Source organism: Saccoglossus kowalevskii, chromosome 11, assembly GCF_978046115.1.
Source record: "Saccoglossus kowalevskii chromosome 11, keSacKowa6.1, whole genome shotgun sequence".
Classification (NCBI taxonomy): Eukaryota; Metazoa; Hemichordata; class Enteropneusta; family Harrimaniidae; genus Saccoglossus; species Saccoglossus kowalevskii.
Window position 1 is genome coordinate 17,289,666 of NC_140651.1, and position 17,247 is coordinate 17,306,912.

Sequence of the window (17,247 nt, forward strand, 5' to 3'; positions counted from 1 at the left end):
CTATGAGGTATGTGCATTGCTCTGTGACATCCATGTATTAGCAAGTTTCATAGAAATTTGAAGATTAGTACTTGAGATATAAACGGAAAGCCAGGAGAGGGAGGGGTGCATGACACGATTGGTCGTAATAATTGTCTCATTTGCATAAATTAATACTCATGAGCAATGAAAAAATCGTCTTTTCGGTAAAATGCTTTCCGATAGCATACATGATAGTTTAAATTGACTGATTCTATTGTTACGAGCTGAAAAAAATAATCGAAAAACTGATGTAAAGGTGTTTTTGGAGACACGGTTTTGATCAGACTCGAGCAAAATGTTGAAAGTAACCACAGGTTTTTTCTTTACCCTGATCATAGCAAATTACGAAATTCATGGAGAATGCAGAAGCACGTTTATATTTCACTCTAGTAATATTGCTCGAAATTCCTCAAAATGTTTTCAGTGACTTTTGTCAGTGACAATTTAATTAGTATGAATTTTGAGAAACCACAATGTCTGTGCATGCGTAGTTTGAAATGGAACAATTTTGAACGCAATAAAATCACGCGTAGAACTCGGGCTCCAGCAAGATATTGTGGCGCCAAACTGGCTGTCGGTTGAATTGTATTGCAATAGACATACTTTTAGAGCCTGTATTTTTCTATGAAATGTTTCTAAGTTTTGTTGAGGATTATTCTGTAAAGAAATCGTAAAAAGGACGTTGTTGCTTCGACGGTGGCCTACAGACGACTGATTTCGAAACGTTTCATCCAGATCGGACTGCGCCCTCTCGTGCTAACCCCCCCCCCCCCCACCACCACCTGCGGAAAGCCAAAAGTTGACCAATTATTATACAAATTAGATAATTTTTATGCAAAGATTTGCGCAGTGGGCAGACCCCGAACTAATCAGGTCTGCGCACTGTCCCAGGGCATCAATGTATCAAGTTTCATCGAAATCCGTCCAGTGGTTCTTGAAATACTGGTGAAATAGACATACAGATAGGGATAGGCTTTGCACACGGGAATCTCGGTCATATTCCATATGTTGGTGCACCGCAATTGGCGAAACCTGCGAATCGCGACAACCATTTTACGCTTGTGGGTATATACTTATCTCCCCATCGAAACGTATGCATTGCGTTCACTGCATGCAAGTTTTATTTACCTCCGCCCGATCATTCAATAAATGAAACACGTGTACACGTGTTTGCGTGACATTAAACACGGTCTTGGCAGTTAGTTATGCATACTGAGTGCCTGCCAAGAAACTTGCTGGACATACTCGCAAAATAGAGCAATATTCGCAGAGTTAAAACTGTTACTTACATTACAAACAAGACCGAACAAGGTTAGCCTCTTTCAATGGTGGAGATCCTCGGTCATAGATGTCGTCTGCACTGTAAATCATCTCGAGATCTCGACTTACTATCTCGAGATCTCGACTTATTATCTCGAGATCTCGACTTATTATCTCGAGATCTCGACTTACTATCTCGAGATCTCGACTTATTATCTCGAGATCTCGACTTACTATCTCGAGATCTCGACTTACTATCTCGAGATCTCGACTTATTATCTCGAGATCTCGACTTATTATCTCGAGATCTCGACTTACTATCTCGAGATCTCGACTTATTATTTTTTTTTCCGTTTACAAAATGTCCCCAATGAGCTTTCATACTATTTCGCTGGTAGTGCGTTTTAATTTTACACGGCCACAAAGGACGCGCGCGTGCATTTCTACAAGAAACGCTATTCTGCCCGCGTTATGATATACTACTATAATATTAAAAAAATAAATGTTACAACAAACAACGTGCTTTATTGCCATATATACATATGTAAAGTCTTCACAGTATTATAATATCACCGTGTGTGATCTGTCTAGTAGCATCTTGGGTGATTTAGATAATTAAATAATACAAGATATACTATATACAGTTTTATTATGTGCATGACAATACAATGTGTCGACCGTTTTTATTTGAAAATCATTTTTCTTTCTATAACTAATGATTATAGCGCAATATAAATACCCATTTTTGTGATTTGGTAGAACCTGTGAACAGTTATTATAAGCTATCGAATCAGATTGTTTTTTTATCAGTCACGTGACAGAAAGTCTTCCGTGAGATCGGAGCGGCCACATCTCGACAATGCACGCGCCAACTTCGGGACTTTGTTACAGGATCTTGGGAGCGAGCTTCGCCATGTAATTAGCATATCAAATATTTGTTGTTGAAGATCATTGGGATTGTTCCGCACAATGCTTTGCATTCGACTGCGCTTGAGTCCCAGGTACGCCGCCAACGCCTCCCACTCGTGACCAAGCTCACCGGACAGCCATCGTAGAATGGAATTACTCACGTGAGGATCTGGAGGGAATAAAAACAAAGATGTATATATACCAGCTACTATTAGTAGTTTTAAAAACGTAGATTGTATTGGTTAAAGCGGTGGTGTCGTCACTTGCGCATGCGTCAGAAGGCCATAGCGTGCTATTGTTTACAAACAAGCGTCTACCCATGAGCCTTTGCGGTTTAGCGTGTGTTGTTATCATCGCTTGGGACTCAATTCCTGCGCGTGCGCAGGTGACGACGCTCCCGCTTTAACACATGATTACATATGGAACTTTCCTCGGGGGTGATTAAGTGCACATGATCTACATTTGTATTATAACACACAAAATAGAAGAAACATTGAAGCCACTTGTAATCAGAATTGAATGACCACAGATCATAAGGTGTCTACCGCATTGTCCCAAGTGAACATTATTCGTTACATTGTTATGTTAATGGCGCAAAGTATAGTTGAATACTAGTACAGTTACGACACAGGGCTCGAGCATCGTGTCCTACCTTTGGATTCGAGGGCCGTGGCACGGAATCTGCTAGGAGGACGAACAGGGTCTGGCTCAGCCTGGAGAAATAACAAATAAATCGGTTAAATTAAATCCACGTGAACAGTTGAAATTACAATAGAACTCAATGTTTCACTGACAAATCCAGTGGATAATATACCCCAGTGAGTTTAATATACCCCCAGTGAGTATACTCACGATGCCAACATTGTGAAATTAAATCCCAGTAAAAATGAATGCATGTTTCTAACATATTTCACGTGCATATGCGAAATCACAGTCCTTGGGACAGAGGGTCTGTGGCGAAATAAACAATTCTTCAATTCATAAAAAAAGAAGTTCGATCTAATGAAATGAGCTCGTTGTGAGCATGGACATACAAACACTTCTCAGTATATTCATGTTGTATGGTTTCTGATATTATTCGCCACGAGTGTTGTGTCTTATCTCATCATCTGCCAACATTTGTTTATGGTAACATTGCGTCGTCAAGATGAAACCCTCTGTTGTGAAGTAACGCGCTGTGATGTTGCAATGTACATCACTGTTACGTAATTCATTGCGTTATCAGCGCTCTCATCACTGCTGAATTTCGCGGTGTGAGAGAGACGTATTCACGAATACCAGTACTCACCTTCGGCAGAACCACCGGCAATTTACACAATAAATCACTTTTCGTCTTGCCTTTAGTCTCTTTTAATTCTCTGGCTTCTCTAGCTGCCTTCTTAGCATCTTTGCCATCTTTCTTTCCATCTTTAGTCTCTTTATCAGCTTCGAATTCGTCTTCTTCTTTCTCTTCCAGAGTTACTCTTGGAATCCCGTAAATTTCTGCCACACCTTTATAGTAAGGAGAGCTGTGGTTGCCGTATTTATTAGCCTCTCGGATCCTGAACTCGATCACATTTCGCCGCTGCACATGCCAGTTTAAAGTCAGTTCTGTTTCGTCAACAACTTCTATATTTCCGGTAAATCTTTTGTAATGCGTGATAAAAAGAAGGATGTCACATTCCACTTATCAACACGTGGCGTGACGCGAATATGTGTATATGCATGTTGAGGGCGCAATAACCCACATAGGAAAAACCCCATTTCAAAATGGTTCGATTTCTCCTAAAATGTTAAAACTTTCAAAAAGTTTGGTACACTTTAATCGTACATCGATACAAGGAATATTCAGTCTGATCACTTCATAAAATGGAGAGCTATAAAAGTCACCAACAAAAATATTTAACTATCAGGTGGCAATCGAATCCTGGCATATGTTATCATTATGAATGTATCTGGAGTCCCATGCATTCACGTCTTGTATATCATCAAATGCGCCCTCTATGGCAAGCCGATGGTTGAATCATGATAGACATGAAACCACGCTCAGAACGTTCAGCGAACAGTTGAAATATCTTTCCATCGTTTCATCGCACTTGTTTATTTATTTATTTATTTATTTATTTATTTATTTATTTATTTATTTATTTATTTATTTATTTATTTATTTATTTATTTATTTATTTATTTATTTATTTATTTATTTATTTATTTATATTATTTTATTACCTTATTCTCAGCAATTGTCCTTCCGTCATTGGCAACTCTGTACTTGGATCAGGTGGTCCCTCGTATCCCATATCCACCAACCTCCGTTCCGTACTGTCCAATGACCTGCTCTGTACAACTTGAACTATGACCTGCTCGGCATCATCAACTTTTGGGTGCAGTATTACGCATGCGTACTTGATTTGTAAGGAATCCTCCAATGACTGAACAGCCTGCTCCAATGGTAACGTAGACTGTGCCGCATAACGCACGCCGATTATTCTGAGATAAAAAAAAAACACTCATAATATGAATATAATTAACCTTTAACCTTGAATATTACTGTGTACTAGTATGTACATGTCTACACAGCTGGCGTACGAGTACATGTTTGTGTAAATGTGGCAGTAAATTGACCAATGACTGAGGAAATTTACATCGAAACATGGGTGAATGAAGCAAGGATCTTCAGGAATAAATGTTTTATGAATATTTTATAAATTTCCATAAAAGCCGTTCATTATATCACCGCCGGCGTTGCTTGCAGGTCTACTCCAAAAGGACACCCGTCATTGAAGTTAAACCTAATAATTGACCACGTTGACGCATGGCTAGATTTGTCTAAATTGTCTAAGTCAGCAGACCAGTTGTTTTTTGTAATAACAAGGATATTGTGTTAGAATGTGTTATTAAATGGTCGTCGCGCCGCGTGATCGTGTTCGACCCTCGCGTGACCGACTCATAGCGACACATACAACGCGAACACGCGCTGCGAGACGACAGCCACCCTTTAAGTTGAATTTAAATTATTTACTAGTATATTACTCGTTTTATGGTAAGTAATGTATCGTAATGACAGGATGCTATACGTGATTCAGACAGCGAACAATAAAGCACAACTTGTGGGTTTAAATCCAAATAAGCCTACTAGATCCAGACGTCAACTATCGGGACGTGTCTAGGCGATTTAATGTCGTATGCGACTGTCGGCACGAGTCACGCACTGTGAACGCGGCACCTTGTCGCCTTATTCGGTGTAATATACTTACCTGTCAACTGGTTTATCTAGATTGAACGCAACCACGTCTTTCTTTAACACTTTCACTTCAACTTCCATCGGCGTCCATGGAGCCCCTTTACCGGAATCCATTCTTGAGAGTATACGAACAACGTCATTGGTGTGATCGCTGCCAAATATAGCGCTTCTGGGACGAACCAGGAAACCGCTAGTTGGCCGAGAAAAGGGATCCTTAGCTGTGGATGGACGACTAGCTGGTTTATCCTTGGCTGGGTTAGGTGGGATGTACAGTACTACGGTGACTGGTTTGTTGAATTCTTTTTTGCTTGAGTGTGAGATACGTAAAATCGGGCTTGAAGTAATCAGATCACGACAATGACGTAATCGCGATTTGATATCGCTAACTGCGGTCAACTCTACTGGGTGTACCTGGAGTTGGAAGAAAAAAATAATTTTGTCATATGCGCTAAGACAACTGAATTTAATGAATCAATAGCAAATCATCATTGTAATAATTGCTAAGATACACATATATATTGAAAACAAAGCATAATTTTCTATTATCTCTATATAAATTGTTTTGAATTATGACTGAAAGAAGCTGAATGAAATTACAAACTATGTAGTGTGTACAGCAGCTTGTATATGAACAATAATTTCAATAATTATAATTTTACTTGGTAAAACTATTGTATTTTTCTTTATAAAAATATTCGAAAAAGTCTTTTTCTGTATTGTGTGAACTTGAAAGCGTAAAATGAATGGGTGTATTCTGCAATTATACGCTGTAATGTATTTTATACGTCGTTCTAACTACACTTCACATTACAATATAAAACACTGTTACATTCACACCACGTTACAATATAAAAGTTACATTCACATCACGTTACAATATAAAACACTGTTACATTCATATCACGTTACAATATAAAACACTGTTACATTCACATCACGTTACAATATACACCACTGTTACATTTACTTCACGTTACAAAATACACCACTGTTACATTTACTTCACGTTACAAAATACACCACTGTTATATTCACCTCACGTTACAATATACAACACTGTTACACTTACTTCATGTTACAATATACACCACTGTTACATTTACTTCACATTACACATTATAATATACAGCACTGTTACATTTACTTTACGTTACAAAATACACCACTGTTACATTTACTTCACGTTACAATATACAACACTGTTACACTTACTTCATGTTACAATATACACCACTGTTACATTTACTTCACATTACACATTATAATATACAGCACTGTTACATTTACTTTACGTTACATTATTATACAACATACGTACTCAGGTATGTGCTCGTAATATAATATTACTGTGAAATTACCTGTAATACAACACTTGTAAGACCACATGCTCCAGGAGGATACGTTACTGATATTCTAGAATCCACGGATGATTTTATGGTACCGCCTTTCTTTGTAATCGTTACACGATCCCTGGTCCATCGTACCACCACGGCAACTTTACTCAGCTGGTTGACTTTAATTTCGGCAAATAGTTTCTGCAACGTAAGACGGGTAAAATGTAGGCTGTCTTTTAAGTCAAACTATGTCGTGTAAAAATCCAACACAATATTTTATGTACGCATATTAAAGCGGGGGAGTCGTCACCTGCGCATGCGTCAGATGGCCATAGCGTGCCATTGTTTACAAATAAGCGTCTACCTATGAGCCTTTGCGTTTTTAGTGTATGTTGTTATCGTCGCTTGGGACTCAATTCCCGCGCGTGCGCAGTGACTGGTTGGCATGAACTCGTTGTTTGCACCCGAAGATCAAATAACGGCGTTGTGCGCTGCCGTTGTTATTGAATATACATGTATGTGTCCCTGATAATAAAACAAAGTTGTCACAACAGATCGTGAGCTACCGTTGATCAATGAACGACATTTTTGGCAGTAATTCTGGTTGGCAAAAGGAAAAAAATTACATCACAGTGCGATGGTCTATAATAGAAAGAGTGCCGACTATAAAGACAGAACGTTGTATTTAACAACTTTAGAAAACAGATATATCGTTAAACGGAGATTTTCAATTTTAACAGGACAAACAATCACTGATTCGAGAGTTCACAAAAACGACACCAATGTCCTGTCTTCGTTACTCGTGCACACATCGCTCAAAAATGCAACGCAGTGATGACGTCATTGTAAAGACGCAACAGCCCCGGAAAAAGGAGACGTTATCAGAAAATATGAGAAATTTACCTTTCCGTCAGAGAGAGTACCCTCTGAGGTGGTCGTTGGCATTGTCTTCCATTCGATGCCATCCAGGGACGTTTTAACGATAGACTCTCTGGCGTACGATGCCCTCGAATGGGTCATATATGGGATGGCAATGCTCACGGGTGATGTCAATTTCATATTGTCGCCAGGAAGATGCAAGTCGATCACGTGACTAACTAGTTGCTCATTCTCATCAACAACGTTGCCACTCAGATGATTGGCCAAATCACACGTTATTTCATTCTCGGCAAAGTTCAATTGTTTGGCTCGAAGGATGCACCCCAGCTCCGTTTCATCACTGTCCTTTGGCTGTATATAATACCTAGATAGTAGGACAAAAATAGAATACGGATTTGAAGTTTGTGGGGAATTTTTCAGAAATGCCAGAACAAATCATGTGTTTGACGTAATAAAGGGCGGTAGTCATCGCGCCGCGACCTGGTCGATATGGGACTCATAGCGACGTGCACAACGCGTGTAAAATACATCGTTTGTGTACATGAAATTCGAACACGCGCTGCGCGACGACCACTTCCCTTTAAGCTGTAGATTGTTGGCGTCGTTCCCGACGAGTGACTTTGTTAAGATCAAGTCAATATGGAATTCACGGCTGATGGTGCTTTTTACACATCGCTTTAAACATCTTCAACTAAATTACGTGCGCCCGCAATTGGACAATAGATTTAATTTAATGGAAATTGAATTTCCTCTGAAAACTGAGTCAGATACGTGTAAGTAAAATATTTTGCAATAATGACGACTCGGATGTAGTCGATTAACTGATCTGTAATTCGTGTTTTCAAAAGAACAATGCGATTGTCAGAACCTCGTGGTCAAAAAACGAAAATTTCAATATACACATCATGGTAGACCCTTTTATACCCGATGATGGTTTCTTGCTTTAGGTAAACGTTTTGTAGAAGATTTGTGACCGCATATATTTAAACTTTCATATTTTAATTCTCAGTTTACAAAATTTATTTAAAAAGCCATTCTAATGTTCCAATAAAAAGAATAATATGCAATATGTAGGTAACGAAGCGTGTGTATTGGTCCAAAATATAGACGGCTACCACCTCCAATGAGTTATGTTGGAACGTTAACAAAGGTGAAATATAATTTTGCATGATCAGTTTTGATATTAGCTTATATTATGCATATTTGTTCTGTACTTTCACATGAAAATATACTGATAGTCCACGAACCCCTCCACCCCCTCGTGTTCAGTGCATGGTTACTCACTTATACAGAATATCGTGAATTATTTCATCTTCAATATCTGGACTGGAATTTCTAGAATCGCCGTTTTGGTTGTTATTTTCCACAATATCTTTCCATTCTGTATTTTCTGTCTTTATTTCTCCATTTACAATCTTATTTTCGTCTTGTTCTTTTTTCTCCATCTTCTGGTTTTTCTCTTCCCCTTCCTTCTCTTCATCGCTTGATGAATCGCTGTCACTTGAACCACTTCCGCTGCTGTCACTGTCGCTATCACTCCCACTGCTACTACTACCACTACTACCGCTACTACTACTACTGTCACTTTCATTCCCATCCGCCTTCTTTTTCTCCTCTTCTTTTTCTAAAGTTTCATCTTTAGTTACAACTTGTTCTTTTTTTGCAATCTTCTCGGCAGCTTCTTCAGTTTCATTTTTATGTTTCAATGATTCCTCGGATGTTTTCTGTGCAATCACAGCGGCCTCGGCTGCCTTATTTTCCACCTCAGCGGCGGACTTAATAGCTTCCGCGACATCGATGGTGGCCTTAGCAAGACCGGCGGCGGCAGCAGCTGCCAATGCCTCGGCGTTTCTTTGCTCCACTGAAGGTTCGGCTGTAAGACAAAGATACGCATAACAGAAATATTATAGTTATTTATATATATATATATTCAATCAGAAATATATTCATAAGCTTGTTAAAATCGCGCTACTGTGTAGCAGTGTTAATGACCCTGAGGTACGTGGAGTCACGGCGACTTTGCGCAAAAATCATTAAAATCGCGAAAAATCGTAGCCGCAACAGATTTGCAGTATGCTGCACTAAATCACAATGTTGCTGGTAATATGTAGCTAGAAAGGATCCTTTCTAGCTCCATGCTGGTAATAACAACTCAGCTCCCGGGTATATCAGCTCACGTACGACAACCGAATCAATTGTTATAAGTTCGTTGCTTATTTACGACCACTCACTGTAAGCAATTGAACGTTTGGCAAAATAGAGAGATTATGTGCGGGAAATATGTATGATTGGCTGAACACACCCAATACACACCTGTTGATTTGTACTATTTCCATGACAACCAATTACATGGATACAATTGCTGGTGAATCAATGCATTGTAATTGTATGAAATGAAATTATAACGCAGGTAGTCGATGCGTGTACTGCGTCACCGTTAGTCTGTTTATGCGGGGACAGAGCATTGTACCGCTGTCGTGTCCCGGTTATATGCGACTTATACAGTGAATGACTGACGGGCAGAGACGTGTTAGCATTTCAGCCTCGTCGTCGAATTGACTAGATCGACTACAATATACATTTAGGTGCATCAAGGCACGAAAAGCGACAAATGTACCCATGTCATTGTGGTGATGCAATGGTGGCGTCCCCGTCTCTAGGGGCAATAGGGAGGACAATCGCATGTATGTATCGGTCGCATTCGTTGGAGGGTCAGAGTTCAGAGTTCGTTTATTTTACGTGCACACCGCGGAATGTGTACACCAAGCATCGACAAACAATAAACAAGTTGACAATGGTGGTCGCTATTATTGTGTTGATAGTTTGTTATATTTAGAACAGGTTACGTAGTTATTGTACTGGGATTGCCGCTAACGCAACTCTACCAAACAATCACCAAAAATGTTGTTTAAGACTTAAAGATCATGCTAGACAGACAACAGTTTCTAATCCTGGTGGGTGAACGGCTCAGTGTCCCATTGTCTTGTAAAATAGAGCTGTCCATATTCATTTATGTCTGAAAAGGAGTATGGGCTATAGTGGCGTAACATTCCTATCAGAATAACGAGTTGATAGCCCCAGTTAGTTACATCGCATATTTGTACACTCTGCCTTCACTGAAAACGCTATTACCGCCATGCTTCGTCGAATTATTATATATACTAAGATTTATTCTAGAACATAACTGACATTAAAAGGTAGCATCAACAAAAGCTATTTCTGCAATTGGATCCACCACTCTGAGCACTTAGACAGAAACGTTAACAAGCACGTCGCTTTGCTATTAATAGCTAAAATAAATAGCGTTTCCTTGTAACGAAAACCGCCAACAGTGTGTTTCGTTTTTGCTTCTTCGCTGTAATTGCGCGTGTCAATAGCAATGGACATTGTTATCGAGAGCACTTCGATGGGATCATCGATTGCCATGGTAACCGGGTGTTGTTGCGGGGAAACATCGCATCGTATAAGTGTTTATCAAATGTCATTAGCGGGCCGTGACACGCTGTATGTCAAATAATTAGTACATAATTGGAGTTAACACTCAATAAACTATTACGTATTCTTCGCGCAGTTCCTCAAGCACCAGTGAAACATTTATCAAGTTAATTTCACAGCTACATGTACTATTCTTTGATTGTGAATTGATATCATATGTTGCGTTCTGGGAAAGACTACTCGAAATGACAGACAACACGCATTGAGTTGATGGCCATGTAGTGTAGTGTAGCGTAGCGTGGCGCAGTTTAGTGTAGTGTAGTGTAGTGTAGTGTAGTGTAGTGTAGTATAGTGTAGTGTAGCGCAGCGCAGTGCAGTGTAGTGTAGTATAGTGTAGTGTAGCGCAGCGCAGTGCAGTGTAGTGTAGTGTAGTGTAGTGTAGTGTAGTGTAGTGTAGTGTAGTGTAGTGTAGTGTAGTGTAGTGTAGTGTAGTGTAGTGTAGTGTAGTGTAGTGTAATCAACCACGAAATGAATGAAATGAATGAAAATCTAGAACAACAAACGGGCGACAACGTCAAAAATTGTTTTCGAGCGGAAAACTATCGGTTACTACGACAGATGCAGCGAGTAAAACGTGGTTTTACAATTAATTTGTTTTATTGAATACACTCGCTTACTCTTGCTAGTATCGAAGCACAATGCATGAAAGGACCGATGAAGGTCATTGGTACACAATTCATATCCCGTCTCATACTTGTTATGGCACGGCGAAAACTTAGCAACCGCTATTCTACGACGCACATAGTAGATATATGATCGATGATTTCTTTGAAAGGCATGTACTGCAAGCTTGATTACAAAATGTTGAAGTGTAGTACTCAAATACTTCTGTAGACGATGGGTGGTCGTGATGTAACCTTTTTTTGGTCGTCTTTCCACCATGAAACAAGGCGACAGATGGAAAGCTATGCTATAGGTAATTTGATATAAACCACAGTGGGAACAAGTCGAGCAAAATCCCAAGCGACCTTCACCGAAAATGCCGTGTTTTTTGCGTGTATATTATTATAACACAGTTACAATTTGTCCCGGTGCCAGGAGAACACCCTTAGAACTCGTTAAAATACAGGAAACAGCTATGAATTAAATCATCGCGGAGAGACCCCTGCACGGAATTGATATAAATTCATTTTGACATTTGTATGTCAAAGGCACTCGTGAAAGTATGTATAGTCCAATAATGAGCAACACAAAGAAGTAGCTATGGATTCTGCAAGCCAAAATGTCAGTAGTTTTAATGAAAAAATCACCTGATGACATTTAAATCAATTCTCACAAAGAGAACTACGTTGAACGTCGAAGGAACAACGCAGGCCACCGCTGTGTGATATATATATATATATATATACTACTAGTATAGTGACTCGGAGTTGAAATCGATTACCAGTAACATATTTTTCCCCTCAACAATTAATTACACCTTTTCAAAAGCGGATTATCGAGGGCCTCGATCGATCATAAAAGACGTATAAATTCAAAATTGCGAAACTATCGTCGTTTATACATACACCTGAGCCATATTTGTGTTATACGCGTTAGGGCCTATATCGAATACGACGCTTTGTGCAAGACGCCTGAGACATATATCGAACTCGACGCGCTGTACACGTCGCGCCTTCAATTCGCTATGTAGTAAATGTGACGCAAATTTATGTACAGCATTACAATTACACACACAAAAAGACTTTTTCTTTGTTAGCCTTTCCTATATTATATAGGTCCCGATGCATATCTCGGAACAAGGGGTTTATTTTAAAGCGGCACGATCGTTGCGTGTTGCTCGACGTAGTTTCCGGGCGGCGTATACAACGTCGCTTTCCGCGTGTAAAAGTCACTGTTTGTTTTAAAAAAATGAGCGCACGCTGCATGTCGACTGCAGTACTCTAACAGATTACGATCCTTGAGTCAAAATGTTATAAAATCGCAACGAATATTAAGGCAGACATTTATTGATAATAAGTTTTCTCAATAACATATTATAAAGTTGTCTCATATTGTTCATATCAGTTTAGCGTATTGGGATATAAAGAAATGTCATGGTATATTATTCAGAACGCACTGCACTAGTTAATTACTTCAAAAACAACATTTTTACTCAAACGTCATAAACAACTGGCGTGGGCATACCGTAAACCTGTAAACGCAGAGTATCGTCTGAAAAATACAGCGAATCAGAAGTGTGAAAAACAATTTCGATGATTGAATTGCCCGGTTAGTCGACATTCATCTAAATGACAGACCACAGTCCCTCTATCGATAGAGGGACTGTGGACAGACGAATGTATCGGAGTCGTAGCTATGTGTATTTGTTTACACCTTTTTTTTGTTTGTGCAAAACACATACAACCACGTGGGTTTACTCTCAAGTTCACGGCTGCGCACGTAACTTGTGCAAATGAAGTCCCCGGGTACTACAGTACTTACAATTACATATACTGAATAAGTGACATCGCCAGCGCTGGAATATACTTTATGTATGACCCTAGAAGGTCACGCATTCTGGGAGTATTACATTGCCCAATAAAATATTTTTGACATGTCGTACTACCACTCTATCTGAACTTAATGAAACCAAGAAAGTCTGATATTAAACTGACTTGACTGACAATAAATGGCGGTTAAACGAAGTAATTTATTTCCAATCAAAGCCAGATTTACAACCAGCTTTATAACTGCGTTTTTTCCCCGTAATTGTCATGTCATTCCAAATTTAATATGCAAAACAAAAGAACACGTTTTTTTTCCTGTCAAATTTCATTCATCTATTTCTTTCTCAAAATTACTTGATTGCTAGATTCATTTACTTTCGCAATAAGCTTCATGATAACGAGTTTTGTGTTGGCAATAGCAAATGAATTGATTCCTTGGCTGTTATTTTGACTGGTATCATGCATCGTGCGGTCATGGTTTACAGTGATCCAGTACTAGGACGTACATAGTCCACGAAATTTCAAACTTTAATATTAAAAATATACAAAATTTCTCAATATAGTAGATAGGAAGATATACATATTAGTTCTACGGTTAGAAAACAATACCAAGTTCAAGTGCAGATTGCAGAATAAGAGGAAGTAGCACAGAGTCTCATCATTAGTTTATTTTTTTTCTTCTCAAGAACAATGTCCGTAGATGTGCACGCGTTGATTGCCATGTCGGAAATGGCATGCCGAAATCAATTAGTATACGTAAATGTAATACTAGTAGTAAATCGTCAAAATGAATATTGAATACAATGGCGTTTTGATGCTTAGCCCGAGCATGGAGCTAAAAATAAAAACTCCATGGCCCGAGCTAAGCGTTCACGCACACTTCATTAGCCCGTGCTAAGGGTCTGGACCGGGTCTTAAAACAGACTTAGCATTTCTTGGCCCGTGCTAAGGGTTCACGCACGCTTTTCTTAGCACGAGCTAAGGTATTTGACCGGTTAGCCCGTGCTAAGGAACTGTGCGTAAACGCTACTTATAGTGCTTATCCCATATTTGAGGTGTTGATGAAAAGTGAAGGTCGTAGTATTTAATCTGCAAATTAAACACAATGTTCATTGTTGTAATTCCACAGGGTCACTTTACTTTATTCATGGAGATAAAATAGACTATTTTACATCTATGCTTTATTTTAAGAGGTATTTAAGATCTGCTGAATAAGATTTCAAACCAACTGTACAAAATTCAAAGTTTTCTACAGAGGTCAGTGAAAGATTTTCTTCAAATCATAAAAAGTGGGAATGTAACCTGTAAACCCATATGTTTACTGTCGTACACTGTTGCCCTGTCACCGAAGAACAGTTCATCGAGCATACGGTGAATGCCACCCATGCGTATGTGATATGCTTTCAGTTATGTATCAAAGACCGTGCCCGTCATCGAGACTTCCAACAGACAACTATTGTAAAAAATTATTCAATTGTCCAACAGAGGTCAAAATAATGAAACAATGGCGACTCTACCCACTGTGTACACCCCAGTACACAAAACAATTGTTATCCGTTGTAAATCAGACAATAGATCAATCCAACGATGCGTCTGAATAGATTTTTGTTTAAGTCTTCATGCGTAGTTATAAGTTACTAGTATATGTGTTTGTACTCAACGACTAAACTCACAAACTGGCTCGTAAAACTTTAGTGTCGTTTAACATCGAGAACGTAAAAATTAAAACACTACACACCTTTCAGATTTGTCTGGCTGGCACTCAGTTTTAGGTCGTATTCTTTGAGTTTGTCCTGCATTGAGTTTTTCAAGTCGAGCATGACCTGTCTTATGTCCGTAATATTCTGAGTCAATATCGAGACCTGTGAGCGACTTCTCTGTAAAACGTACATAGTGTCTTCCAATGTTTGCCGCAACCCTTCTCCATTGTAATTGGTGATATCGTCCAGTTCCCGCAAACTGGTGTTTTGTTGACGTAGATTCTCGGATAGGTCTGACAAACTTTTTGTATAGTTAAGAATTTTGTCTTCGCCTGCTTCGTGTTGTTGTGTCATCGGTGTATCATTTGTTGCTGGTTGTTGATTCGATGATTGTGGTCGCGCGGTCGTTTTCTCGACGATTTGTTCACTCCCCGCTTCCTCGCTACTGCTGTCACTGCTGCCGCTACTTCCGCTGTCGTCGTCGGAATCAGAATCGCTGCTGGAACTCGACATGGTTTTCTCGATGTCCTCCGATTTCTCCATATTTACCGGTAAACACGAACACACGAACGAGCGTGAAATTACTTCTATTCAGCACTGACACAACGTGGGTCAGCGTCGATCTGTCACGTGGTTGGCCAGGTAAAATCCACCAGCCTTGCTGGAACTCGTGTTCATTTCATCGAACCGGGATGTGTATTTTACCGTCGATCAACCCGACGTGACTTAGCCTTTTTAAATCTCATGAATAACAGTGAAAACACGTGACACCGCTTAGTAACGGGAAACTCATTGACAGGCAAGCCAATGCCGCGGGGGTTACAATACACTCACACGGCCAACACACTTTAACACAACAGACATAGCGATGTTACCAAGAGCAGTACAATTATATGTAAACAGTCGGATTTTTATCGATAATTTTGATATCGCAGCCCCGGGTAATGAGTTAATTCCCGTTGTCAGGAAAGGAGACAATCTCATTTAAACGGATCGTATTATATTTTCAAGTGAAATGCATACATAAAATGGAACATTCCATAAGCTGTCAATTTGAGTTTGTATATTTCCCGATCACGAGACTTACACACGCCGTCGGAGTAATTTGTTTTAAACTTAAAAACTGATGCTCATTTCACGGAACGCAATTATATACGTATGCACGTAAGTTATTTTATTCCGGGTCACTCGGATGTTAATATTTTGTAATACATTCATAGTCACCCAAACAATTTGCCGCTCTTCGCCCATACAGCTAAATAATATAATTATTATTTTTTAAATAAATCAACGCCGCTTTCTTTTACGATAGCTGTTTCGGGTTGTGTGATTGATATCCCACGATGCTCTCTTACGCGATATACGTGGCCAAAAACACTCCACCGAACATGGCCCGCTATTATATTCATTTAAGTGGCCGTTTCACTATGCGACGCGTTTCGCGTGTTGCTCTCATCTATTGTCCCGATTCCGTGCTTACAATATCCCTAAGTGTTCGCTTTGAAATACACGCATTGTGATGGGAGATTCCCTGTTGGCAGCATTTAACAATAAGCTCGTAGAACCAAACGCGTTGTAACTGAACAAACAATTGCTGGTCTACAATTACTACACAGATGAACTTTCCGTTTTACATAAGAATGGATGGAACTGATGTTTAATATAAAACACTAAAAGTATTACAAGGTACGGTATCAACATTAGTACTGGCAGACATATCAACACTGACGTAATTGCACAAGTCGGTGTACATAATGGGGGTGGCCCCGACGGTAACCACACCTATTTCGTATCTCAGACTATGGAATGCCATACTGGTATCCTCGCGCGAGATTGTTGTGGATTTAGCAAAAATTAAATCCATGAAGAGTCACAGACAGATAACCTACCAGACCTTTAAATCGGGGGGGGGGGGGGTTACCCACGGAAGTGGGTTCGATCGCCGGTCATTAGGTCATAATACCGTAGAATCGGAATTAGTAATATAATAATAACTT

At 39.5% G+C, this 17,247-nt stretch overlaps 1 protein-coding gene across 1 annotated transcript; it reads right to left on the minus strand.

The window, feature by feature from the left end:
• Nucleotides 1-1,786: 1,786 nt before the first annotated feature.
• Nucleotides 1,787-16,014, minus strand: LOC100377907 (death domain-containing protein 1-like). The gene is made up of 9 exons (XM_006812077.3): nucleotides 15,289-16,014; nucleotides 8,911-9,499; nucleotides 7,651-7,990; nucleotides 6,772-6,948; nucleotides 5,427-5,824; nucleotides 4,399-4,659; nucleotides 3,479-3,815; nucleotides 2,843-2,903; nucleotides 1,787-2,359 (listed from the first exon to the last, which is right to left on the minus strand). The coding sequence occupies exons 1-9, from the start codon at nucleotides 15,791-15,793 to the stop codon at nucleotides 2,088-2,090; spliced, it is 2,940 nt and encodes a 979-aa protein (XP_006812140.2). The 5' UTR covers nucleotides 15,794-16,014; the 3' UTR covers nucleotides 1,787-2,087.
• Nucleotides 16,015-17,247: the final 1,233 nt, after the last annotated feature.

Excerpts from the sequence above, each read along its gene's own strand:
- LOC100377907 (XM_006812077.3), bottom strand. The coding sequence starts at position 15,793 with ATGGAGAAATCGGAGGACATCGAGAAAACCATGTCGAGTTCCAGCAGC. Across the intron at positions 7,991-8,910 it reads ATTCACGATATTCTGTATAA|GTATTATATACAGCCAAAGG; the intron begins GTGAGTAACCAT and ends CCTACTATCTAG. Across the intron at positions 4,660-5,426 it reads CTAGATAAACCAGTTGACAG|AATAATCGGCGTGCGTTATG; the intron begins GTAAGTATATTA and ends TTTTTATCTCAG.